This window comes from Micropterus salmoides, unplaced genomic scaffold, assembly GCF_014851395.1.
Source record: "Micropterus salmoides isolate LMB-PRFRI ecotype aquatic unplaced genomic scaffold, ASM1485139v1 Ms_hic_scaffold_4, whole genome shotgun sequence".
NCBI classification, from domain to species: Eukaryota; Metazoa; Chordata; class Actinopteri; order Centrarchiformes; family Centrarchidae; genus Micropterus; species Micropterus salmoides.
Window position 1 is genome coordinate 9,691,547 of NW_024043372.1, and position 27,050 is coordinate 9,718,596.

The 27,050-nt window shown below is 41.4% G+C and overlaps 1 protein-coding gene across 2 annotated transcripts in view; it reads right to left on the reverse strand.

Moving 5' to 3' along the window:
• Positions 1 to 27,050, reverse strand: part of stab1 (stabilin 1) — a 123,846-nt gene that overhangs the window by 47,726 nt on the left and 49,070 nt on the right. For both annotated transcript variants that reach the window (XM_038695610.1, XM_038695609.1), the window contains exons 25-46: positions 26,422 to 26,580; positions 25,962 to 26,057; positions 24,428 to 24,523; positions 23,863 to 23,910; positions 23,313 to 23,446; positions 22,330 to 22,441; positions 20,545 to 20,622; positions 19,527 to 19,628; positions 19,343 to 19,447; positions 18,235 to 18,369; positions 17,362 to 17,490; positions 16,200 to 16,253; positions 15,409 to 15,522; positions 12,703 to 12,898; positions 8,764 to 8,859; positions 8,605 to 8,650; positions 7,424 to 7,503; positions 7,193 to 7,318; positions 4,421 to 4,494; positions 3,352 to 3,423; positions 2,498 to 2,617; positions 2,358 to 2,405 (exon numbers count right to left, since the gene is read on the reverse strand). In XM_038695610.1, the coding sequence (XP_038551538.1) occupies positions 2,358 to 2,405; positions 2,498 to 2,617; positions 3,352 to 3,423; positions 4,421 to 4,494; positions 7,193 to 7,318; positions 7,424 to 7,503; positions 8,605 to 8,650; positions 8,764 to 8,859; positions 12,703 to 12,898; positions 15,409 to 15,522; positions 16,200 to 16,253; positions 17,362 to 17,490; positions 18,235 to 18,369; positions 19,343 to 19,447; positions 19,527 to 19,628; positions 20,545 to 20,622; positions 22,330 to 22,441; positions 23,313 to 23,446; positions 23,863 to 23,910; positions 24,428 to 24,523; positions 25,962 to 26,057; positions 26,422 to 26,580 (2,220 nt within the window). The remainder of the gene's footprint in view (positions 1 to 2,357; positions 2,406 to 2,497; positions 2,618 to 3,351; positions 3,424 to 4,420; positions 4,495 to 7,192; positions 7,319 to 7,423; positions 7,504 to 8,604; positions 8,651 to 8,763; positions 8,860 to 12,702; positions 12,899 to 15,408; positions 15,523 to 16,199; positions 16,254 to 17,361; positions 17,491 to 18,234; positions 18,370 to 19,342; positions 19,448 to 19,526; positions 19,629 to 20,544; positions 20,623 to 22,329; positions 22,442 to 23,312; positions 23,447 to 23,862; positions 23,911 to 24,427; positions 24,524 to 25,961; positions 26,058 to 26,421; positions 26,581 to 27,050) is intronic.

A 27,050-nucleotide genomic window follows, 5' to 3' on the forward strand; every position in this document is an offset into this window, starting at 1 on the left:
CGATTGGTCATAACCTGCAAAAACCGCCCTTTAAAATGTGAATGCACTCATGGCTTGATTGGGAAATCCTGGTTTGACTTTACGAGTCGATTACCAGCGCTGCGTGATCGCAGTTATCAGGGTTAGTGAAGTCAGATAACAAAACAATATCCCAACTTGCTTGGTAGTAACTGAACCTAATGCCAATAGTAAACTTAAAAATGAACCCTTTGGATTAGCTATTGTAGCAAATTGCAAAGGGTTTTATTTTGCTGGCTAACCAAACTACCAGCCTCTTTATCTGCAGTAATAAAAATTGTTACATCAACAATTGTTTACTTTCGGTTAGGACTCAGAGACAAGCATTTGAAGTGACTTATGTAGAAGGCTTATGTTGCTGGCCCTGAGGAACATGCTATTGCTGGGCACTGGGACCTGTTTGAGCTGCTTTCTTTGTCCTTTAAACTGGGCTGTTTACATTCCCCCCTGATATTTTCCATCTTAGGACATCATTAAATTCAAGAAAAAAAAGTTCTACAAGTTCACCATCTTAGTAGGTGTCGTTTGCTGATAGGAAAGTTCACACTGTACATTCCTCTTCCAGCTCAGTGTTCCACTTAAGTGCTAGTGTTGTCAATGTCCACAAAATTGCATGTCAAACATTAAAGATTTATCCCCCAAATTGTCACCAGTGCCTGTAAGAATTGAAGTGATATAACAAACTACACTGCTCAAAAAAATAAAGGGAACACTTAAACGACACAATGTAACTCCAAGTCAATCACACTCCTGTGAAATCAAACTGTCCACTTAGGAAGCAACACTGATTGACAATCAATTTCACATGCTGTTGTGCAAATGGAATAGACAACAGGTGGAAATTATAGGCAATTAGTAATAAAGGAGTGGTTCTGCAGGTGGTGACCACAGACCACTTCTCAGTTCCCATGCTTCCTGGCTGATGTTTTGGTCACTTTTGAATGCTGGCGGTGCTTTCACTCTAGTGGTAGCATGAGACGGAGTCTACAACCCACACAAGTGGCTCAGGTGGTGCAGCTCAACCAGGATGGCTCATCAATGCGAGCTGTGGCAAGAAGGTTTGCTGTGTCTGTCAGCGTAGTGTCCAGAGCACGGAGGCGCTACCAGGAGACAGGCCAGTACATCAGGAGACGTGGAGGAGGCCGTAGGAGGGCAACAACCCAGCAGCAGGACCGCTACCTAAGCCTTTGTGCAAGGAGGAGCAGGAGGAGCACTGCCAGAGCCCTGCAAAACGACCTCCAACAGGCCACAAATCTGCATGTGTCTGCTCAAACGGTCAGAAACAGACTCCATGAGGGTGGTATGAGGGCCCGACGTCCACAGGTGGGGTTGTGCTTACAGCCCAACACCGTGCAGGACGTTTGGCATTTGCCAGAGAACACCAAGATTCACAGATGAAAGCAGGTTCACACTGAGCACACGTGACAGAGTCTGGAGACGCCGTGGAGAACGTTCTGCTGCCTGCAACATCCTCCAGCATGACCGGTTTGGTGGTGGGTCAGTAATGGTGTGGGATGGCATTTCTTTGGGGGGCCGCACAGCCTTCCATGTGGCTGGAGTGTGTCAGCAGTTCCTGCAAGAGGAAGGAATTGATGCTGGCCCGCCCGTTCCTCAGACCTGAATCCAATTGAGCCCATCTGGGACATCATATCTCGCTCCATCCACCAACGCCACGTTGCACCACAGACTGTCCAGGAGTTGGCGGATGCTTTAGTCCAGGTCTGGAAGGAGATCCCTCAGGAGACCATCCGCCACCTCATCAGGAGCATGCCCAGACGTTGTAGGGAGGTCATACAGGCACGTGGAGGCCACACACACTACTGAGCCTCATTTTGACTTGTTTTAAGGACATTACATCAAAGTTGGATCGGCCTGTAGTGTGGTTTTCCACTTTGATTTTGAGTGTGACTCCAAATCCAGACCTGGGTTGATAAATTTGATTTCCATTGATAATTTTTGTGTGATTTTGTTGTCAGCACATTCAACTATGTAAAGAAAGGAGTATTTAATGACATTATTTCATTCATTCAGATCTAGTTGTGATCTAGATGTGTTTTTTAGTGCCAAATAAATAAAAATAAATTGAATTTAAATTTCTTCTTAATAACTTTAACCAAATGAGGGCACACCAAGGAAATTTATACTGTTTTAATTTAATCATGTGTAAGCAGTGAAGTCCAACTAACAGAACAGCAGGAGCTCTGATTGGCCAGCAGTTGAGTGTGTTGGGTCACGTTTAAAATTTCAACTTAGCATCTATGTTTTTGCAAAGCAGCCTGAAAATAATAACTGGAAGTAAAATACTGTGTGGATTATTAGGCCTACTGACAGTGACTCACAGATATCATTCGACGGAAGAAAGCGTTCTCTTGACGTCGGAACAGCTCCTGTAAGACAGACAGACAACAGTTTTGGTGAGGGGGGGGTTTGACAGTGGGAGCTCAGTGGTCTTGCTGAAGCCAGAGGTCATGTGACTCACGTTGTTTGTGCTTCCCCGGCAATTGATGCCATCGCCTATGTGGCCTCTGAAGCAGGTGCAGTTCCTTTGACCCTGGCCTATATACACACAGCGAGCCTGGATACTGCAGCCACCATTGTTCTGCACAAACAAAAAATGTATCTTTAATTGCTGATAAAGGACGGATATTAACAACCCTGCAAACTGTTAATTTTTGATCAATAAGGTTACTTGAGTCACCAATCAGTCCGTACACTGCATCAAACCTCTTAGCTCTAGCCTAGCTGGTGCCCGAGGCTATATCTGTACAGTTTGGGACATATCTTGTATTACAGCATTCTTTTCCCATTACTATTGTCTGTTGACCATTTATACATTTACATAAATTATTAACTAATTAATCAAATGTGTTGTAATTTACATGTGCCAAATATGCCAAAAATACAAACATGGAGAGTCCACTATAATAATCTTGGTATAATTATCAGCAGTAGTATTTATTTAGATTATCCAGAGGAAATTGTGATACTTAATGTATCACTTTCGTCCAAATAATCGTTCCATATAAACTTGAATCTGTGTGAAACAGCTCAGCTTATTTTTATTATTTATTTATCTATTTCTTAATTGACTTGGCTGTGTTATGCCTCTTTGCCAGCAGCCAGCTCTGTCTTAAGAAGTAATTCAGTCCTTGAAGCACTATTTTCATAAAAACAAGAAAACACATCTGCCAACGGGATGAATTAATCAATTTTACATCAGTTTTTTTTTTTTTTTTTTTCAGAAAACAAGTGTCCATATCTTGAAAGAGGACAGAAGAAAGCACGATACTGCAATACTGTACAATACTATAATATTAAATGATACAGACATACATATCTGCAGGGGTTGACAGGGTAACAGTATCTCCCGGTTCCCTGAAAGCCCTGCTGACACCTGCAGGCTGTCTGGAGATGACAACAGAGAAAACAGTCAAGTCAGTAAAACAGTCAATCACTTGATTTTTCCGTTTCCTCCCTCCCCCTGCCAATCAACACATCAAATATTAATTTCTCCATAACTCCTGTTTTTCCATCAGTGAATCAGAACCAAATTCCCTTTTTGAGCAGTAAACGCACTCTTGTTTCTTGGGGTGTGAAGCATTAAGAATACAATGTGTAAGATGTGATCTGACTTTTAGTTTAAACCTCCCTCTCGCTCTTCTCTCACGACTCCTCTCCTGACTATCTGAATACGGCATGAGTTCGTTGTCCCCAGAGTCCTGACCGGAGCTGCTGTAATCATCTCAGTAGTGTAACCCGTCTTAAAACTGGCCTCCGTTGGTCTCGTGGCTAAGTTCGTTCTGGGACCAATTGTGTTCAGAAGGATTGGCGGTTAGAGGGTATCACGAGAGGATGATCCGTTAACCTTGACATGCTCTGCAAGCAAAGAACGTCTCACCAAACTCCATTCACAGAACACTAAATTTTAAGTTCCCTTGCTTCTCAGCACACCTTCTTCTGTCAAAGTCTTGGTAGGAGCTTAAACTGGTCTCTGTCTGTTTGCTGAGCTCGGTTTTGTTGCCCTCTCACCTTTGCCCCAGGCCTGAAAACCTCCTCTGCACGGCAGCTATAGTTAGCAGCAGTTAGCGGTTACTCTGGTGATATCAACAGGTGGCCAAAATCTTGCAATACTTGCGTATTGCACTTTTAATCGCTGGCCATAAAAACTACACATTAGCAGTCATTCCCATGCTGCTGTGCTGCGCTGACAAAATCCTTATTTTGTAATGGTGACATCGTCTGACAAAATCCAAAATATAAATATTGGTCACTGAAATCGGACCCCGCTGAAACTTTGACAATCTGACGTGGCCTCACTGACCTGAAGTGTGTCTCAGGTACAGTGATTGCCCAGTGTTGGGTCAGGTCTAACATTATGAGCACGAGTACAGTATTGTCTTACAGTGTTGGCGCCAGTTCTGATGCAGTCTGCTGCAGAGTGGCAGCCTCCATTGTTGACCAGACAGCCATCGATCTCTGTAAGCACACAACAGGTTGGAAATTGATTTTTATGACATATACAAAATGTATAATGTATTTTTGACTTTTTGGATGGTGTTTGCCCAGTGGAGGTTGGTGCATGTTCCTCCAGGGGGAGGAACCAAGTAGGTTTGGTGCCTAAAACTAACCAAACTGCGACTCTTTCACAACAATCACCGTTAACCATGTGTTAGAAAGCCTTTGGTTAGATTTAGTAAAAGATCATGTTTTGGGTTAAAACAAGAAGTCAACACCGAACCCTGATCTCCTAGGTGAACGTTCTGTGTTTGACTGATTCATCCACCAAACCTGCTCCCTTAGTGGACTTTTTATACTATGTCACCTAACTTTCTACAGATTTTCTGGCACAAATCTTTAAGAAAGCTTTTCTTTAGTTGCCTATGAAATTATTCTGACAACTACAATGACTGAACGGTATTTCTCTTAATGCATTGATTGAGTTGCTCCTCTGAGTTGATACAATGTTAGCCATGTTGATGTTGAATGTGACCACTGTATTATGTGGAAGTACCGCCGCCTAATGTGGTCTCCCAAAATTGGAAAAATTTGTTCCTGACCTTAAAGCAATATTTTAGTGCAAAGAGCTATCAACCTGTTGTTTAAACGTTCTGAGCAATAAAATACAACATCTTTTTTTGTAGCCTCCACGTTGCTTTCACATTAGAACTTCAAATCCCATGAACACACCGAAGTAGGAAGAACGACTTCCCAATTTGGAAAATGAAAATCCGTCAGAGCGATCCGCGCAATTTTCAACCAGACTGAAATCGCCCGAAGGGTCGGTACTCCACGGAACATGACTTGACGCTGCGGCTGACTGGACTGTGATATACAGAGGCACCCTCTATTGGCCAGTCGCACCTGTTCCCCCTGCTTTATGCTAAGCTACTGAAGCACAAAAATGAAACTGATATCCATCTTCACATCTGACTCTGAAAAACGCAGAGAACAAAGGGATTTCCAAACATGTCAGAATTTTAATTTAAAATATAATCCATGCTAAGGCCTCCAAGGTCACAGTGGGAATTTCTTTCTCACAATAAATATTGCATCTCTGCAGATCCGTAGAGGAAGGCTGAGTTGTATTATACATTTAATATTATATATTATGCAGTAGACTGCCACTGGTTGTGACCACAGCTCCAGTGGGTCCACCCTCAGCTGTGCTCTGTCTCACTGAGCTGGATAGATAACAAGACGAGCTACTTTATCAGCTCTCTCGTTGACTGCTGCTGAGGCTGACTGAGACGGGCTGTCACTGTGATTGTGGCTGTAGCCGTGGCTGTGCTTTGTTATGATTATGACTGCAACACAGTTTAGTGTAACATTAACTACATGCAGGGGTTGTGTGTGTGTGCAGTGAGTTGAGCTAGTTGTGCTGGTTAAGTGCTCTATTGAAGCTACTGTATTCTTGAACTCCTGTGGTGTATTGATAAATCATCTATTATATCTGATCCTGTGTGGCTTAACAATGTTTTCTTGGCTAATGTTAATACAGTATCTCACAAAATTCCTCGTATGTGTAAAATACTACTTGGCAATAAAGCTCCTTCTGATTCAGATTTTTGTAAATATTTGATTATATCTTTTCATGTGACAATACTGAAGAAATGACACTTTGGTACAATGTAAAGTAGTGAGTGTGCAGCTTGTATAAGGGCCTGTGTCCACCAAAGCGAAACATGAGAGATTTTGCGGGCGAGGAAACACCTCGGCAAGTAGGCACATCGTTTCGTTCAAGATCGGATGTGCTCGGTGCGGCATTTGTCCCGCCCCTCCTGCACTGTGATTGGACGGCTGGGTAAAAAGTGACAGTGACGAGTGCAGCGTTTTTCCCAAAGTAGAAAATTTTTCAACTCCCGGCGACAGGAAAAAAATGCTTAGTGCTCAGCGTTCAGCACCCAGCGCGGAAAAGAGGCTCAGCGCCTCGTCATGCTCCTGCCGTTTTTACCAGCTTGGAAAAACGCAGCGCTCCCATTGCAATGAATTGAAAATAGACACTGGAGTCAGAAAATAATTGGTGGACAGGGGCCCTAACAGTGTAAATTTGCTGTCCCCTCAAAATACTGACTGCAATCACACAGCCATTAATGTTTAAACAGCTGGCAACAAAGTGTCATTTCTTCAATGTTTTCACATGTAAAGATATAATCAAATATTTACAAATATGTGAGGGGTATACTCACTTTGTGAGATACTGTAGCAGTAGAGTATCCAGAGTACAGATTCTGTAGCCATGGCCCAATCAATAACCATATCCACAGCCAGGCCGCTGCTGTGCTGACAACCAGTGGCTGCATTTTGTCGGAGCTCAGCCTTTTGAACAGAACAATAAGTACTACTACTACTACTACTACTACTACTACTACTACTACTACTACTAATAATAATAATACTACACATAATCTTCCCTTTCTGTAGAATCTTCCTAAAATGGCAGTGTATTATAACTGGACCAACACACTACCTATTCCTATGTAATGCAAAAACTATTGAGAGGGAATTCAAAACTGCGAGGTAACGCAAAGGTAGTTCAGAAAAAAACAAACACCATGAGCCATTGGGGGCTTTGTATTTAGGAACACGTTTTGTAGATAACTTTTCCAGGTCTTGGTAAGATGTCAGGAGATCCAGTTGTCCAGGGGTTGTGGTGTCAGAGGTCAATACTACATACCCAGGCAGATGACCCCATCTCCAGTGTACGCCTCTTTACAGGTACAGGTTCTCTGTCCTGCTGAGACCTTCATACAAACAGCAAACTCTGAACATCCACCGTTGGACCTGCTGCACAAATCCAGCTCTGAGGGAGACAGAGAGGAAAAAACTTATCAGATTTGATATATATACAGGGAGTGTGTGTGTGTGTGTGTGTGTGTGTGTGTGTGTGTGCGCGCATGTGTGTTACCTTTGCAGTAAGTTCCATTGCCTTCATATCCAGCTACACACAAGCACACAGCAGCTGAACCATCTGGTCCTGTTATACAGCTGCAGTAGAGGACAAACTGTTCAAAACACATTTCTACTGAACCTGAGAGCAGCGGTCATCTGTGGCCATTTTTTAAGATAATCAGTACAGCAAATACCATGTGCAGACCCACACCAACAATGACCTGATCTAAGTATTGTCTGTGTATCCAAAGCCTGATATATATTATTCTTCTGTGCCACAGAGCTGTTGCACTGACCTGTCGGTGTCACAGTAATTTTGTGTTTCCTGTAATTCAATCAACTTTGGACAGCTAATGTAAAGTAATAAGTCAACTACATTAGTTGAAATGTTGTACCTACTCATCTTGCAAGTGTGTTGGCATCACATTGTACCTACTCATTTTACATTTGATTTACTTGTTTAAAAGATTTACAACAGCCTTCATATAAAGTTTTTAAAATTACAGGTAGATTTTGATGCCTAATAATAGCAGCTGATGACAAAACTTGTTTGAGTCAGTTAAACAAAGTTTAATTAGATTTATTGAAAATGTTTTTAAAAATTGTTTTAATGTTATGTTCAGTGATTTCACTGAACACATTTGACTGCTAGTGACTTTTTGAGCAGCACTTCCAGTGTTTTATATATTAAAACACCTTTCAATATAATCCATCCAGTACAACACTAACACACACAACGACCCTAATAATAAACATAAAAGTAGAATTTTCACCTCATTGTAGACCAAGATTAAACACAAACTTTGTAAAAATATAATTTATGACTGACTTGGATTGCATTAGATTGTACAAGTGTACCTAATAAAGTGACCAGTGAGTGTAAGCACTGTACTTAGATCATTCTTTTTGTAATAACAGTAGTCAAATGTTTTTCCTGTCTGCACAACGCATGGTGGCAGTTAGCTCTCAGTTACCATCATCAACGTATTTTTATGTTTCAGTGTTTGTGTGGGATGATGTCATTCCCCTAATCAAGGGTATAATAATTATCACACTACAAAATAGTAAACAGTAAATTATTTCAGACAGCCAGGCAGGGTTTTTTGTCCCAGTGTATTCTCTGTAAATATACAGCGTCTCCAATCCAGATCACACACTTACATACACATTAGCTATAGACATAACAGGAGGACTTACTTGGCGTTCTCATCACACACACCTCCACAGGCGTCGTCCTTGATCTCTGAGACACACACACACACACACACACACAAAGATTTCAAGTGATAACAATTTAGAGAAAATACTGAGTGGTGTTACAATTTCACTGTGCGCTTAAATGTATGTTTGTCTTACCTACAGAGCAGGAAGCTCCTTTCCAACCTTTATAGCACACACACCTGCCACTTCCTGCCAGACCGTCCTCACACTTTCCATGGTCACACACACACTCTGCAACACACACACACACACAGGTTAACTGTGGCAGCATGTCTCCTTGGTGGTTTAAAAATGACTCATCTCGTCATAGGCTACTTAGCATCATCGGTTAGCATCATAGCTTTGTTAGTGCTGATTATTAGCCTTGCTGGTTCGTTAAAAGTTGTAGGTTTGTAAGCATTGTAATTTTCATGCATGTGCTAGCATGATAGGATTGTTAGATCCACAGGTTTTGTTAGCCCTGCTAGTTTGGTAGCATTGCAGGGTTATTTACGCCAAGTGTTTGTTGGTATAGGTTAAGTCTCTCGGGTTTGTTTACATTGTAGGTTTATTAAGTTTCACAGCTTCACAGCTTCACAGCTTTGTTAAGTGTTGTAGGTTTATCAGCTGCTTGGGTTTGTTAATCTCTCAGGTTTGTAAACCTCCAACAGTAAGACTGTGTCACACGAGAGTCAGTTTCGATAGGAGATTCCAGCCAGAAAAGGGACCTTCAGGAATCTAGTCAACACTTTCCAACGAAAGACCAGATTTTATAATTAGACCTTAAAATTGGGCCCCATCCACATTACAATGTTTTAAAACGTGGACTTTTTGCTACGTTTGCACCTCCCATCCAGAATAAAAAGGCAAAAACAAAGACCTAAATGGATGGCGCTGTCTATAGCTGCCTCGGAGTTAGGTGTGTTTTCAGCTGTGATTCCCGGTGCTCTTTCACCAGAGAAGAGCTCATGAACATCAGGGGAACAACTCCAGCGGATTTATTTCCCACTTTTCTCGCGCTATCAGTGGAATTATTGGACATTTTGGTGAAGGGCTCTCGCATTAATGTTGTATGTAAAGGGAAACGAGCTGGGTCGCTCATGCGCCTCCACCAGCAGGGACTCCGCACACCGCTACTGGCAATATTTCTCTCCAACATGCGCTCACTGTGCAATAAACTGGACGAACTTCAGCTACTGGTTTGGGAAAAACAGAGACTTTTATTCATCTTCTGTTCTGTGCTGTGCTTCACGGAGTCGCGGCTGTGTGGATCAATACCGGACTCCGTGCTGCAGCTGGCTGGCTTCCAACTCTACAGAGCGGATCGCGACACAGAACTCTCCGGCAAAACAAAAAGTGGAGGTATCTGTTTTTATATTAACAATGGCTGGTGTACCAACGTGACAGTGACTCAGCAGCACTGCAGCAATTCAGCAACAGCAATTCCTAATCTGGAATTTTAATTCATAAACTGTAAACTGTTTTACTCCCCCCATGAGTTTGCTTCATTCATTCTGGTCGGTGTTTACATTCTGCCGCACGCCAACGTGCACAACGCATGGCGCACGCTGGCTGACCAGATACTGTGTGTGGAGCAGACAAACCCAGACTCCCTTGTCATTGTTCTTGGTGACTTTAACAAAGGAAACCTCTGCCAAGAACTCCCCAAATACAGAGAGTTTATTAAGTGTCCAACCAGAGAGGGGAACACTTTGGATCACTGTTACACCACAGTTAGCAGTACCTCTCACGCCGTTACACGCGCTCCACTGGGACACTCTGATCATGTCATGGTCCACTCTGCAAACCTGTAGTGAGGACATGGCCCAGTGAAGCTGTAGAGGATCTTCAGGCGTGTTTGGACTGCACTGACTGGGATGTTTTCAGGACTGCTACCAACAATCTGGATGAGTTTACTGAGGCTGTGACATCCTACATCATCTTCGTTGAGGACACATGTATACCAACACGCACCAGGGTGAGTTATAACAATGGAATACTCTGGTTCACAGCTAAGCTCAGACAGCTGAGGTTGGAAAAGGAAGAGGTGTTTAGGAAAGGTGACCGGTCCAGGTTTAAGGAGTCAAAGTACAGGTTTAGCAATGCGGTGCGAGATGATAAACAGCTGTACACAGAGAGACTACAACACCGGTTCTCAAGGAATAACTCTGCTTCTGTCTGGAGAGGATTCAGACAGATCACCAGCTACAAACCTAAATTCCCCAACTCCATGAATGACTCACGCCTTGCCAACGAGCTAAACCAGTTTTACTGTCGCTTTGAAAGACAATGGGACAGACCTGACACCGTCACCACTGACCGGCCACAGTCCACCATCTCATCCCCCTCCTCCTCCCCCTCTCTTACCATCCTAGAGAAGGACGTCAACAGATTGTTCAAGAGGCAGAAACCTCACAAAGCAGCTGGGCTGGACTCTGTCTCCCCATCCACCCTGAAGCACTGTGCTGATCAGCTGTTTCCGGTGTGCCATGTGCCAGCATGCTTCAAAGCCTCCACCATCACCCCTATCCCCACAAAAACAAGGACCACGGGACTAAATGACTACAGACCCGTCGCCCTGACCTCTGTGGTAATGAAGTCTTTTGAGCGCCTTGTGTTATCCCACCTTAAATCCATCATAGACCCACTACTGGACCCCCTGCAGTTGAACCACTGCTGAAGTTCAGCCTGCCAAAGACAATAATGGTGCACTTCTACACCGCCATCATTGAGTCCATCCTCACCTCCTCCATCACCATCTGGTACGCTGCGGCCACTGCCAGGGACAAGGGCAGGCTGCAGCGTATCATTCGCTCTGCAGAGAAGGTGATTGGCTGCAATCTTACATCACTTCAGGACCTGTACGCCTCAGGACTCTGAGGTGAGCAGGAAAGATTGCAGCTGACGCCTCCCATCCGGGCCATAATTTGTTGTTAATTGTAAATTGTTGTTGTTCCATTGTTTTTTGTTTCTTTTGTATTGTAAGTTATATTATTTATATTATTTATATTATTCCTTGTATGTGTAAAACACTACTTGGCAATAAAGCTCCTTCTGATTCTGATTCTTCTGAGAAGTTTGAAAACACTGCCGACCCCGTTTTTTTGTGTTAAAACTCCGGGGTAGTGTACCCGGACGGGCAAAAACAGAGGACTTTAAAAATGATGACGCAGACGCTCACGTTTCCCTGATTGGGTCTTATAAGTCATGCAAAGCAGAATTACAATGTTACTGACCGAGTTTTTGATTTGGTATTATTATTAATATATTTTGTACTGTGCAAATATAGCCTACACTTGTACAATGCATGTTGCCTTATTTACTTTGCAACGAATACCAGTCTGTTCTCCTCGCCACAGCCCCTTTAAACTACACTCAGCAAATGTTTCAGCTCATTATTGGTCCATGCAAAAAAAAAACTCTGGTGTGGTTCTTCGTCTGTATTTCTTTATTCTTATACGGAATAGACCATCTGCTTCATGTTTACACCGGCACGCACATGCCTAGTGTACGGCCACTAGATGTGTGTTTTCAGTCGTTTTAGTATAGACCCAGATCAACTCTGATATGCGGCTAAAATGCTGGTGTGGATGGAGATCGTATTCGTTTTAAAACTGTTTTTAAACAAAAACTGAGTAGTGTGGATGGGGGCCAAGTTAAATGTAAGTGTCACTGCCCATGCTAATGGGCAATGACACTATGCAATTTTCACATTTTCCCACCTGAACTATGTCCTTCTATTGTTTTTCCTCCCTTCCAGAATTTAATGTTATCCTGATTCATTTTTCTTTTAGTTTCTATATTTTCTATGACTTCATACAGAGAGTATTACTATCGATCTACTATCAGTCTGAGAAGCAGAAACATGTTTCTGAGGTTTTCTGTCCATATTTTAAGATAAATTAGTACCACTAGTGAACAACTCATTGTATTACCAAAGATTACAAGCAATTATGTTGCGAGCATTTAACAACTATAGGTCCCATGAGGCTTGGATAGAGCTTCACGAAGTGTGTTCTTTGTTGGTCAGTCTGAATAAGTAATGCCTCCTGTCAGTTCGGCAGTTTTTCTGTCAGGTGTGTGTGTGTTCCTCACTGGAGGTACAGTTGACGCCGTAACGTCCTGGCTCACAGTCCTCGCACGCCGTGCCATGGAAACCCTCGAAGCAACGGCACTCCCCGTTACCATGGTTACCGTCCTCACACTCCCCGTGATTGGAGCACCAGCTGCCAACGTCTCCAGGGCATTTGAAGCATTCGTGGCCGTAATAACCGGGGCAACAGGAATGATCCTGCAGGACAGACCATCAGTGTCATTGTTAAGACCTGAATCTATAACACTGCTGACTACATCTGTTTGTTAAAGTTGTGGCTTTATGTCAATCAGATATGAGTTTTTGTTATATACATTGTTATTACATCTTTTTTTTTTCTTTTCAGACATCACAAGACTATAAGGGAAAAAGCCACAACTGTCAGCTGCTCCTCAGAAGGGGGCTGAAGAACAGCAGTGAGTTGGAAAATAATGATACCAACAATTTCTCTCACAGGCTGCATTACTGATAGAACTTATCTAGAACTACTTATCTGCTGAGAAAACTTATTCTGCTCCTTCAATACAAGGCCTTAATGCTCAATTCCGAGTTCCCAGATCATCATCCTCCATCATTTTTGTTTGACAGTTCACATTATTGCTTAAATGTGGCCCATATCAGACTCCAGTGTGAACTGTCCGTGGCCTGAAAGTGACCCGCATGCGCAGAAGAATAACAGGACGTCACGCGCAGCAGCACGCTGTTGCAGGCTACAGAAGTAAACAAGGAGCAACAGAGGTTAGCTCCAGTTAGCTCACAGGAGACTCCCATTTTTTATTGTCCTCTTAAGGGTCACATATCTCCCGAATTAAGACAAGTGTTCACAACTTTCTGTTCTTTTCTTTATGGTTTCTGGCGCTGGACAACGCAACTGCCCCACAACTCACTCCCTCTCTCTCTCTCTCTCCCCACTGTGTCTGCTCAGACAAATACCATGTACCTAACTCAGAAGAGAGTGGTCTGGTGGATTTCAGGTGTAAGAAATGGAATTTGTGAGCAGATGATAACAAGTTAGTGGAGGAAGAGAGACGCATGTATAATAATGGTTTTTGTGGAGTTTTTTCGTTCACCGCGGCTCCATCTACAGTATAAGAGCAGCTCTAGAGTGACGTTAAAGTCGCATCAATTCCAATTCCGCATTTAAAAAGATCCGATCTGTATTGGATTTGGACCACATATGGAAGTGGCCCAAATCTGAACTGGAAAAGTTCAGATTCCATGTGACTTGGCCTGTTCACACTGTCATAAAAAGATCAGATCTGAGTCACATATGGGCAAAAAAATCGGATTTGGGTCACATTGGCCTGCAGTCTGAACGTAGCCTTATTAACTTATTAAAAGGTCCCATCCAGCAAAAATGTCAGAAATATCACTTTACACCAATTGTAACAATAATCTGCAAAAGTTCTTCTTTTTATGGGCAAGACTAATGTGTAACACTCAAGGTTTCTGCCTCTTAAAAAGAAATTTTTCCTTGCGTCTGTCGGCTAGAGCTTGTTCATGGTGGGAATTGTTGGGTCTCTGTAAATAATATCATAAAGAGTACAGTCTGGACCTGCTCTATATGAAAAGTGCAATGACATGACTGTTGTCATGAATTGCCGCTATATAAATAAAATTGAATTGAAAATAAAATTGAATATAACATGCACTTTTTAAAGATACTTTTTTATAAACTAAACTAAAAAGTGTTATTAGTAAAGAATAAAAACAATAAAATAATATAATTAGTTATAAAAACTTCAACATAAACACATACTGAGAGTGATTTCTCTGCCACTAACTTCCTGGAAGGAAGGGACTTGAAAAGTTCTGGTTCTGAAAACTGCAGTGCTAAGACTGTACAGTACAACAAATTTGTAAAAACAAGTTATCACAGCCCAAAATGTGCCCTTCTAAAGTGTTTCTCATACGTTTCATCTCGAATTAAAGTGATCATATTAAGCTCGTCATTTTCAGATTCTAAATTTTATTTAATGGTTGTACCAGAACAGGTTTACATGGTTTCATATTTAAAAACACCATATTTTTTTATCATACTGCACATTGTTGCAGCACCTCTTTTTACGCTGTGAGTTGAACGCTCCATTTTAGCTACCGAGTGAAGCATCACTGGAGTGAGTTTCAGAGTGGTAAGTTATTAATTTGTAAGAAATGTATCTTTCATACGTAACGTTTTAAATGTACATCACAGTAACAACATTATGTCCATTGACTGCCTGGACGATATGTAACGTTTAGCAGTGAGAGTGGGGGTGAGGGGAGGCAGCAGGTGGACATCTTGTCACTGTGTGCTGCAGCTCAGTGTGTTTCTCCACCAGTGTCTTTGATGGCATGCCACACTAGATGCTAGGCGAGCATTATGACGCATGTTACATAGTAACGCAGACAGGTTACTGAAGTAAAGGCTGGACTACAAACGAGCTGTTTTCAGGCAGTTCAGGAGCAGTGTTTTCTGTGGGAGATGGGGGACTTTTGGCTTTTTCTCTTCACAAACCTATTACATGCGCAAAAAAGATATATAACACAATAAAGGAGCATCATATGACCTCTTTAAAGAATTCCACTGCCTTTCACAACATATAATGCACAATAACATATGAGCAAGACTTCTCATTCATATTTGCTCAAATTTTGTAGATAAAATTATCATTATGAGAGTTTTGCCTAGTGGCAGAACCAAAGTACTAGTAGAAGTGTCAGCAGACCGTAGTTAACCGAAGACATTTGATGACACAGCCTGACACCGACTTCCTTCTGGATCCGACTCGCTTCCTGTATTTGCAGTTGGGATGCATGTTGGCCGGAAACTGTTGTCTGACCTGCAGTAAGTAGAACACATAAAAAACAATAGAAACCCAAACTGAGAGGCATAGAACACCTAAAGTAGAGCCGCAACAATTAATCAATTAGTTGTCAACTTTTAAATGAATCACCAACTATTTTTAGTCCTTTTTAAAGAAAAAACTTCTCAAACGTGAATATCTTCTGGTTTCTTTACTCTTCCATGAGAGTAAACTGAATATATTTGGGTTGTGGACAAAAGAAGACATTTGAGGACATCACCTTGAGCTTTGGGAAACAATGTCTTACATTTTTTCACAATTTTCTGGACCTAACAAGTATCAATTAATCGAGAAAATAATCAAGAGATTAATCAATGATGAAAATAATTGTTAGATGCAGCCCTATCCTTAAGAGATGAATGAGACAGACTGATGGCTGAAAAACTGTACATAAATACAAATAAGACTTTAGTTTGTATGCCTGCTCAAAGTAAACATGTCTAATAGTTTTTGTAGTCCGCTGTGCAATTAATAAAAGTCACTCCTGTACAACATAGTATGATTAAATGTAATCTAGTCTTCTCAAGTCTCAACTCTCACTTTGAAAGGTTGAATTTGGTAGTTGATTTAACTAGCAATTTTTTGTGTTCCTAGATAATACACAGACATTCATGTAATTATGTCCACCTCCTGTAGACTAACAGCTTCCTTACTGGTTTGTAGTTGAACAGGCATCGCGGTGGTCCATCACAGTCTGAACACCTTCCCTGGAGACAAGGACAGAGAGGGAAAGAGAGGTGTTGGAATAACTGGGACTAACACCATCATACATCAATCCTAACAATCGATGTCTGAATCTGCCACAAAACCTTTCTAATGCGAAGCTAATGATTTTGTCCACATGACCAAATAAAAACTTTAGAGAAAATGTGCTGCAATAATGGAATAATTCTTAAAATGTAAATGTTCTATGTAATGTAAATGTAAATTTTCTTTTTAGCAAGTGACATTTAATGTTTTATTTTTGAAATGCATTATGGTGCAAACGCTGCTGTCTCATCAATTATGATATAGTGTGACCATTTGTGACGTGAGATACTGTAAAATAAAAAGTGAAATATTACTTCATTCCAGTTCATTCATTTACGACCTTCATTCACAGGTTGCGCATGGCCCCGACCCAGCACAGACCCTTTTTAGGGCCAGTATTCCATGGTTAGGATGGTGTCTGACGTCATCAAGGACTCACAGTTTGTAATGCAAAATTGAATGTACACTATTGCTATGATATGCTTAGTTAGAAAAATAGAAAAGGATGATGATTGAACATGCTCATTTTTTTAATTAACAGTAAGTGTTTACACAGAGACAAACAGGATGACCCCACCCCCGTTTCAGGGAGAGGAGAAATGCACAATCCTGTATTTGTATTAAAAAATGTATTCATTTTATTTTACTCATACTCAGTGACACACTGAAAGGAAAACCAACATGCAGTGTCTTAGTATGGAGTCAGGCCACCGAGAGCCTCCAGAGCAGCTTCAGTGCTCCTCATTAACAGTGACCAGATGTCAACCCAATTTAACACCTATGGAAGATTTTTGACCAACGTGTAAAACAATGCTCTCCACCACCATCTCCATCGAAACAAATGATATGAAATAAACTTTCATCTTCAAATCTGTTTAGTGATGCTGTGACTGTCTCTGTCCTTTTGTTATGAGATCTGGATACTTGATGATTAAATAAAGATAATGAGTATCATTATCATTCCTGAATATATAATAATTATTCCATCCCTCCATCTGTCCTACTGGTTTTATGTCCATCTATCCTTCTTTCCATTCATTCATTCATCACTCTCTCCATCCTTACGTTGACCTGCAGGGTGACCTGTTTGCTGCATCTGTTGCGGTGGATTTTGAGAACTTGAGGGAGGACTATGATGACACCATACTGCGTCTCAATGAATCTGCCGTCAAGAGGAACGTCGTTTACGGCAGTCTGGAGGACGAGAAACAAATCAGACTCTTTACTCCGCCTGACCGGTAAAGATTTACACATTATTAGACGACCATACCGCTGTGTTTGCATACTTCAGCACATTAACTATGGATCTTTTATATTTCCCAAAAATGCTTACCATCTGTTAAATCATCCCATCAGTTTTTAGATTGATTACCTTCTTTCCAAGCAACCATTCGTCTCAGGTCATTTCTATGAATATTTATTTACAGAGACTTGAAACTTGCTGCATAGAGATAGTCTCTCACAGTCAACATGGTAAGCTTTAATTTTCTGTCAAAGTTCTGGTATCATCACCTGACAATGCAGCTGTGAGCAGTAACTCTCCTCAGTGGAGTGTTCATCCTAGAAGTGACAGTCAGCTGCTGAAAAGTATTTCATTGACAATCACTGTTGTCATAAAATCAAACTCATAAGACAAATTATGAAATAATTTTGCTGTTCTGCAGCAGACTCTCGGACCTCACATGTCAGAATGTCCTTTAACACACTACTGGGTCTATATATACATCTGAAAATATAACCGCTGAGATGATCATTTATCTGGATTTTGCATTTTCATAAAAATTAACATATGGCTGCTTGGAAGGAAGGAAATCAAAAACCTGATAGGAATGTAAAAGAAGCAGTTTGGTCCTTAAACTAACAGACGAGCCTTCAATGTGTTTCAAAGCTCCTGGAAAGTTGCTCACATGAAGCTTGAGCTGGTCCAGTTATAGTTACCTCGTTGTTGTTGTTTAAGTGGAACTGGACCTGGTAGTCGCTGCCTAGCAGTGTGCTTTTCAAAGTGCCATCAGAAAGGCGATCAGGGAAGAGCAGCTCCTTGACAATCACATGGTACTTTAACACATCAGAGTCCTGGACAGAGAGACAGACAAATAGAGAGATACACAAACAGACAGAAAAGGTGGGTTAAATTGATAATGACCACCCACATCTCTGACATATCATTAGTGAAGACATCTTCATGTGCCAGAGCATGATGAGATGGATGCTGATTGGTTGGAGCAAAATGACCCTTACCACCTGTGCAGTGACATTATTAAAAGGAAGGAAAAAAAGGTATTTGGGGAAATGTTAGAAATGCTCTTTTTCCTCTAAGCCAGCTGGTGGGGTGTGTCCCTGTCTGTATTTGATTGACAGCAGCTCGCAGGCCAGCCTCCAACAAAGAAACACCAGCGAAAGTAAACAAACTTGCTCAGAAGCCTACATGTCATGGGCAGACAGTGTGTTGTTAGTATATTGAAGAGTAAGGACTACAGCAGCATCTACCCAGCCCGAAGTGACAGTTTTAGGTATGTTTACACAATGGTTAATGTGCTGGAGCTAACTATCTAGCCTGCAAAGTAACATTAGCAATGCACTTCCCCCAGTGAATGTTTCTTTGGTTGCTTGTTCAACAACGTACGGTGCAGGCCAAGAGGTGTGTTTATGTTTGTGTAAGTTAGATAAGAAGGAGATGTTAGCAGGAAAGCTACTGTGGGTTGCTGTTCAAATACTGTGTCTTGTGTTTTGTAAAATAATGCTGGCTTAATGAGACCGTCTGCCTATGACAGAATGCTGATGTTACTGCTTTATCCCAATATGGTTTAAAATTAAGCGATCTGATTGACTGTATGGAAAAAAATTCTTCATTTATATAGACAGATATATTTAGATTAATTAAGGAAAAACAAGAGGGCACCAAATCCTCACCAAAAATATAAAATATAAATTTCTGCCTTTTTGTTTCTGATTTTGATTCAAAGAAGAACGTAGAACAAGTTTCGTGTCTTTTTGATCATAGAGGAGGGTTTGCAGGCCAGCACTGGCTCATATCATCTGGACCTACCAGGAGAGAGGAGTTAGTCCTGCTGAGGTGCTGCCTGATGGCATCATCTGTTGGCAGCAAGAGGGTGAAATCAAGTGCACTGAGATCCCCTGACAGATTGTACATCTGTGAAAAAAAAAAACCATCATAGTGAAATACACTGAAACATGAAGTTGAGTTCAGACAAACAAGACAGATATCTTACCAGAGCGTACTGTCTGAACAGGGTGAAGTTAGGAGAGGAGCCCAGGAAGGCCATCAGGGTGGGGGGCTCAGGGGGGATGTCTGAGCGGGGCGGGACCAGAATCTGACCACACCCAAAGAAATAGACAGACACATATGGTTTCAGTTCATTAAATATTTTTTTAGGAACCAAAATCACTCAAATATGCTTTCATTGCTGTCACAAAAGACTCACTTCAACTTTCTATTTTATATTGTGGTTTAGGTCTAATCTATTCAAGTCTCCCTAATCCTCTGCCTGCTGATCTAACAATTTATTCTCTAGAGGCTAGTGTAGTTGAGCCACTTTTGAAAGATACAACCAAATTCCTGAGTAATTTGATTAAATCCCTCTCAAAAGATTTCCTCTTGTTCTGAACACTCTGTTTTCGATAGCTTTTTCTACAAACGGCTCCGAATGACGACACGCAGAGCTAGACAGAGCCAGTATTCCATATATGGTCATTTGCTCCGCACAGCAACGCTCAGTCTGTCTGTACCGCTTAACAGCAACAACAGCCTGGGGCGAGGTCAGCGGCAACAAAACGTAGCAAAACGTTTTTTTTCAACGGAAACAGTGGTGCCTCGAACATCCTGTTGTGAATGTACCTGTGCAAAACGTTTTGAGATTGAACTCGCCCATGGTAACATGCTTCAAGTCTTGGCCAATCAGAAGACAGTGGGCTTTGAGAGGGGGGACCTTAAAGAGACAGGAGCATCTACAGCTTGTTTCAGACAGAGGCTGAAAACATGAAGAGCCACTATAAGATAGACAATGATTTTGTAAAACTTTGAATCATGCAAAGCTGCTATACAGGACTCACAGAATAACTATATGGGACTGGTAAAGCAGTGTAATAGGTCTCCTTTAAAACAATCCCATGATCTTTCCTCTAGCGCCACCATCTGGGCAAACTAGCTGTACCACTGGTAAAGCTCTAATAATAGCTGACATCACCAGTATGTTGTTTGCACTACTTGGCCTCCTGGCTGACTCTTACCTGGTCTATGATGTGGATGTAGCCATTGATTGCAGGGAGGTTGCGAGTGAGGATGGAGGCGTTTCCAATGCGGATCACCTGGAACAAAACAACAACAGTTAAATATATACTTTGTTTGGTGTGTGTGTGTGTGTGTGTGTGTGTGTGTGTGTATCTTACCCTGAGCTAGCTCTGAAAATATGTGAGGTACTACTGTGATATTTTTGACAGACTACCATACACTTGCAAATTGTGTGTAATTAATGTCTGATTTGTTGAGGCAGTGGTTCATTACACGGTCTGCACCTGGGACTGAACCCTCTAGTCTCTGAGAGTGAAGCTGAGCTCAGAAGGTGCAGTTCAGTAAAGGGATTTGAGATCACAGAGGTCAGGAATAATCTATAGTGTGATGCTGCATAGACATATTCAATAATGATATAACAAGATTATAAAACATTTCCTGAGGCTGCATTTCAACTCCACCTGGGAAAAACACGTTTTATTCTGTGAATCATTCATTAAAAATAATACAGCCTAATCTGTAGGTCTGTTTATATTACTGAAGCCATTTAAGGAATAGTTTAACATTCGCTTGTGCTTATACACTTAACTTCTGAGATATAAATGAAAAGATGGATTTCAATCATCTCTGTGTGAGCTGGAATCAGGATGTGGTTAGCCTAGCTTAGCAACAGCTAGGCTTAATCAAAGTTAAAGAGGTGGTATTATGCTCATTTTCAGGTTCAAAATCTTATTTAGGGGTTGTGCCAGAAGAGGTTTACATGGTTTTATTTTCAAAAAACACCACATTTTTGATCATACTGCACATTGCTGCAGCTCCTCTAGCTATGGAGTGATACATCTTGTCTCTACATGATCTTTGTTGGGAGTTGCACATGCGCAGTCCCTAGCCAATCAGAAGCAGAGAGGGGCGGGTCAGTGAGAAGCTGGTAAACACAGCTTCGGTTCAGCTGTAGATAGTCCCCTTAACAGCTTAGTAACATGGACTGGAGCAAGAGATTCAGAGTGCTGAGTTATAAATCTGTAACAATTGTATCTTTCATCCATAAAGTTTAAACTGAGCTCTGTCTATACATCACAATAACAACTTTATGTCCATTGACTGCCTGAAGGGTAGCTAGTGTTTAGAAGGGAGAGGGGAGGTGTATGTTACAGCTCAATGTTTTTCCAGCGGTGTTTTTGAGGGCGTGTCGGAGTAGCCGCTTGGCGAGCGTTATATGGCGCGCAAGGGAAGTGGCTGGACTACAAACGATCTGTTTTCAGGGAGTTCAGTGCAGTGTTTTCTTTGGGAGATGGGAACTGCCTTTGGGCTTTTTCACTTTATAAACCTATTACATGCACAAAAAAGATATTTAACTGAATAATAAAGGAGACGGAAAAAGCCAAAAAGCATAATACCACCTCTTCTAATGTAAAAATAGCAATATTTGGTCTCGTGCAACAGCAGTCATCACAGGTACATACACTCAAGAAATTACTCAGAGAAATCAGTTTACCTTACCATCACAGGATGTGTGCCTAAAACCCAAGTTATTGACTACCGGTATATGCATGTCGAACGATTAACCCTACAGCTGCACACATTGGCCTCACGGCCAACGTGCTACCGAACAGGGTTAACCTCCTTCGTGTTGCTGTGCATTACCACCACCAATCCACTAGATGGCGCTGTCACAAAAGAACTACAGCCTCAGGATTGCGGGGGGCCTGACACTGCAGGTACTGCAGCTACATAATATTGAAATCCACCAGTGAGTCAGTCTGTTGCAATTACGCCATTCTTACCCCGCTGCTGTTGCTGATCTCCCAGTAGGTGGGAGCGTTCAGGGTGGGGAGCCTGCTGCCCACCAGTTTGTCCAGATCTTCTACAGAGTAAATCCCCAGCAGGTAGTGGGCCCTGCAACCAAGAACAGGATAAGGAAATGGCTACAACTCATTTAACTGAACACAAAAACTCAGTGTGCTCTTGGGAGATTGTGGATGTAACTAAAAGTCTGATGGATTTGCGTTACATGAAGTTTAATGTTCAGTGGTGAACAGTGTAGTGAAAGATTCACACCATGACAGATGGGTCAAAACTCAGCTTCCTGGAAATATATTGTTTAATTTATAAAAAGGCTCAGTAATTTTCTTAAACAGATGGTCACTGTAGTTTTTACCAAATGTTACTCAAACAGGAAGAAATAGTGCATTTACTGGGGATTATTTTTAGCGGTGGAGTAATACATATTTGGTGTTCAAGTGAGTATTTGAGGCAGGAGTGTGTGTGTTCATGGTAATGAAGGAACATGTAATCGAGTGCAACAGCGTGGCTCACTGAAGTGTTTTTTATAGTTTCTGGAGGACAAAGGAGCTATATTGCACAGAGGAAAAACATATATCAGACTTTGGATTCACAGACGTGTTAGTAGATCTGTTGTGTTGTGGAAGCGATGTAGTGACTACAGCATACCAAACTAGCTATAGCACTATATTATTAAGTAACTGCTATTTGACATTAATACCAACAAAATCCTTTTGTTAGCTAGTCAGATGAGGAGATTAACAGCCATTCTTCCAGACTTTGTGCAAAGCTAGTTTTAACTAGCTTAACTCTCTCTCTGTACTGGAAACACAGAGAGGAAACTGATTTCCATCTTGTCACCTGACTCTGGAGAAGACAGAAGTGAAAAGAATTTAGAGGCGTGATGTCTGTTGTAGACACACAGAATTAAAGTACTATGTGTGAGTGTGTTACACATGTCTGATCAGTGTGTGAGGTGACTGACCGCAGGAAGTGAGGCAGGTGGTGTCGGCTGGTCCAGAACGAGTCCCAATTTAAGCTGATGTTCCTCAGAGCTTCTCTGGATGGAACCAACAATGTGAGGTTTCCACTCAGGTCCTCAGAGGAGTGACTGTACCTCTGACAACATACAAAAATACAACTTATATTATCTTTTGTGTTGAGTTATTTGTTAAAACATAGGCCAGCTATATTACTACAGCAGAGACATCTACTTTGAAAGGAAATGAAAAATTCTAGGTTTTACAGCCTTTCTTTTGGTTTTGGTTCATTTCAAAACAACTACAACAAGATTTAACAGAACAGCAGTCTGTTTCAGCAGCTACATCTAAGTTAAGATTACACTTTGATAATTGTATTAATTCCCACAGGGAAAACTAGTTTGGTTGCCCATCTAAGTTTAAATGTAGTTTGTTTGTTAGTTTGAACGCAGTGTGGCAGTTAGGCTATAACTTTGAGTCAAGTAAAAACAGGATGCACCATACAAATTGGTTTTGTGTGAGTACCTGTAGACAGTGAGTCTGGTTCTTACATACCTGAGTCAGTTGGTAGAAACTATAAAGCTTCGGGTTCATGTCCAGCTCCTACAAACACAAACATGCACACAGTTATTGTGGTATTTAATCAGTTTGTTACTGGTGACTGTGACCGGGTTACAGTAGCAGTTTACAAAACATTTAGGTAGCAGCTTCTTTTTTATGCGGTGCTGACTGTAACCCTCCACTCTGTAACACCACTGTATAACTTGAGAGTGGTGAGTGTTTTTCTGGGTCCAACAACTTCAACACAGAGATACGTCTTCTCTCTAGCTGATCGCACCAATTTGTATTCTTCCAGTTAAACTTAAATTCATATCGTATCAATAATTAAATCTTGTTAATTTGAACCAGGTCCTCCAGTATTTAGGTTAAGCAGCTTGTGAAAAATATGGTGTGCCAAAGTCAGCTGTATTTCAATGTGTCAGATAAATATTTAATTAACTATGTAAATATAAATATCAGATTGGACTCAGCATGTACCTATTATTAAAGGGCTTGAACCAGGACTGGGGCCAGAAAAACTTCAGGTTCATCTCTATATGATACTGGTCTGAATACTTACATCCAGTAATGATCCGTAGCAGATGGTTCCGTCTCCCGCATAGCCGTCAGGACAGGTACAGGTGTGAGTTCCGTTCTTACTGTGCGCACACTTTGCCTGACAGAGTGTACAACAGATAGGAAATATATGTATCTAACCTACTGAGAACGCAGCAATCACAAGAAATTACCAATTCTCTGTTCTCATCTAAGGTGTTACTAATAACTCATAACACAAATAAACATTAAATAAATAAAAATTATGCACATCAAAGTCTTCAAATGAAGAAGATTCAGAACTTTAAGAAACAATGTCGAGGTTACTACACAGATATTAACGGTAAGTGTTAAGAACAATTATAACCCATCCTTTAAATCTCATGGCTGACACTTTATGTGATGCACAAGTGTTTTCTTTAACAAATTATTTTAATGATTGTCAGTCATTTCGAATGTTTCTATGCCTGCAGTACTGTCACAGTAAATATCGTGGGACATTTAAGCAGCAAAACTACACAAACTGTAGTTATAAACTTTACAGGACACACAGTAGAATCTCTCCAGAGGAAACAGAATTAAACTTTTAGCTTTTCAGACACCTCTGATGGTGCTCAGGATTGATCGAGAGGACAGCTGATTTATTACAAACTGTTTCACTGTATGAATCTTAGTGGTGCAACGGATCACAAAACTCATGGTTTGAGTCAGCAAAATAAAAAGTTAGGGTTAAATTAATTTTAAAATGAAGTACATTGTAGCCGCCTCACTCTCTCCATGCAGTCTCGCTCAATGTCCCACCCACTGATTGGTTACACTTAATGAGTAAGAGCTTATCAACACTTGCGAGACAGTCACTGCTCAGTGAGCAGTGGAGCTGTGTGTTGAATCGAAGGCAGCATAATTACCAGGAATAAACATCAAAATCATATGATCTGTTTCTATGAAGACAAGAAGCCCACTGTCCCTGTTACACCACTGAAAATGCCGGACGTCACAGACTATTGGGTTTCACTCAATGGAGACGAAAGCAACGGCTTTTGAATCAGTCCCTCTCCCCTAAACTAATCACAACCATCTTTTCACTGCCACTCTGCTTGCTGCTGTATATATTTATTACATAAGTGACAGCGGCAGTAAAACTGTTCCCATACTGTGATGGTTAAACCTGCAATCATCTGCGGTTCACCTGTGTGCTGAACCGTGGGGGGGGATCCATGCGGATCACGGGTCAACCGTTGCACCACTAATGAACCTCCACTGCGTGTGAGACCTTTTGGATGTGTAGAAGAACATAGAACATTAATTAACGTAACGATCCTGTCAGCATGACGTTAGACTTAAATAATCTATTAAGTTACACTGCTGTGCCTCCAAATGCTCACAGCCACTCTCTTAATGGGGAGACGCTTCACCCTATTTCACCCACCCACAGCCCATCCACTATTAATCAGAAAGTACATTTTTATGAACCAGCCAGCAGATATAACTTCGATCTACGCATCACTGGTGTGTGTGTGTGTGTGTGTGTGTGTGTGTGTGTGTGTGTGTGTGTTTACCAGGTCACTGCAGCCTCCATTCTTCTTGAGGCAGGGGTTAATGAGGTCACACACAATACCATTGCCCATGTAGCCTGTTTTACATACACACTCACTCTGCAGACACAGATGGATAAACAGACAGTTCTTAACAGTCCTCTACAATATTTACAGTCAGGCATCTGATTAGTAACTAGTAAATAAATCATATAGACAGTTGGAGATAATGGGAACATAAGAGGGAGGATAGTGTGGTAACAAGCTTCTCTCTGAGTTGATGTGAACTGTTACTAAGTGTGAGAGAAGAGTAAAAACATAAACAATGCTTTAGAAAACTGTGCCAGTAGAAAGACATCTCAAACAGGGAGAAAACAGGTGCAAATAAATCTGTGGAAAAATGGTTAGTAACTGTTAATATGTTAATTGTTGTTAATGATTATTAATTGATGCATATTATCATCATTATTTTTTAATAACTGACCTGTCCAGGTCCAATGTGGGTACAGTCAGCATTGGGGCTGCAACCACCTCGACTCTCCAGCTGACAGTTGTTGATCTCCACACACACACTGCCGTCACCTTCCCAACCCTCAACACACACACATGACACGTTACCTGGACCCACATACACACAATCCGCCTGTAAAGAGATGGGGGAGTGAGAGGATGTGTTATAAAGGCAGGTGGACAGCTTTGAATCTGACAGTCAACAACAACAACACACCATCAGTTTACCAATATTATATATTTGATACCTGCTGATACAGTCCCCTCCAAAAGTATAGGAACGGTAAGGCAAATTCCTTTGTTTTTGTTGTTTACTGAAGACATTTGGGTTTAAGATCTAAGATGAGTATGAGACAAGAGTTCAGAATTTCAGCTCTCATTTCCTGGTATTCACATCTCGATGTGATAAACAACTCAGGACATACCGCCCTTTGTTTGGAGAAAAGCAAGCCACTGTCGAGCTGAGAAAAGAAGGAAAATCGACCAGAGCCATTGGACAAACATTGGGCATCACAAGCACAACAATTTGTAATGTCCTGAAAAAGAAAGAAACTACTGGTGTACTGAGCAACAGACGTCGAACAGGTCGGCCAAGGAAAACAA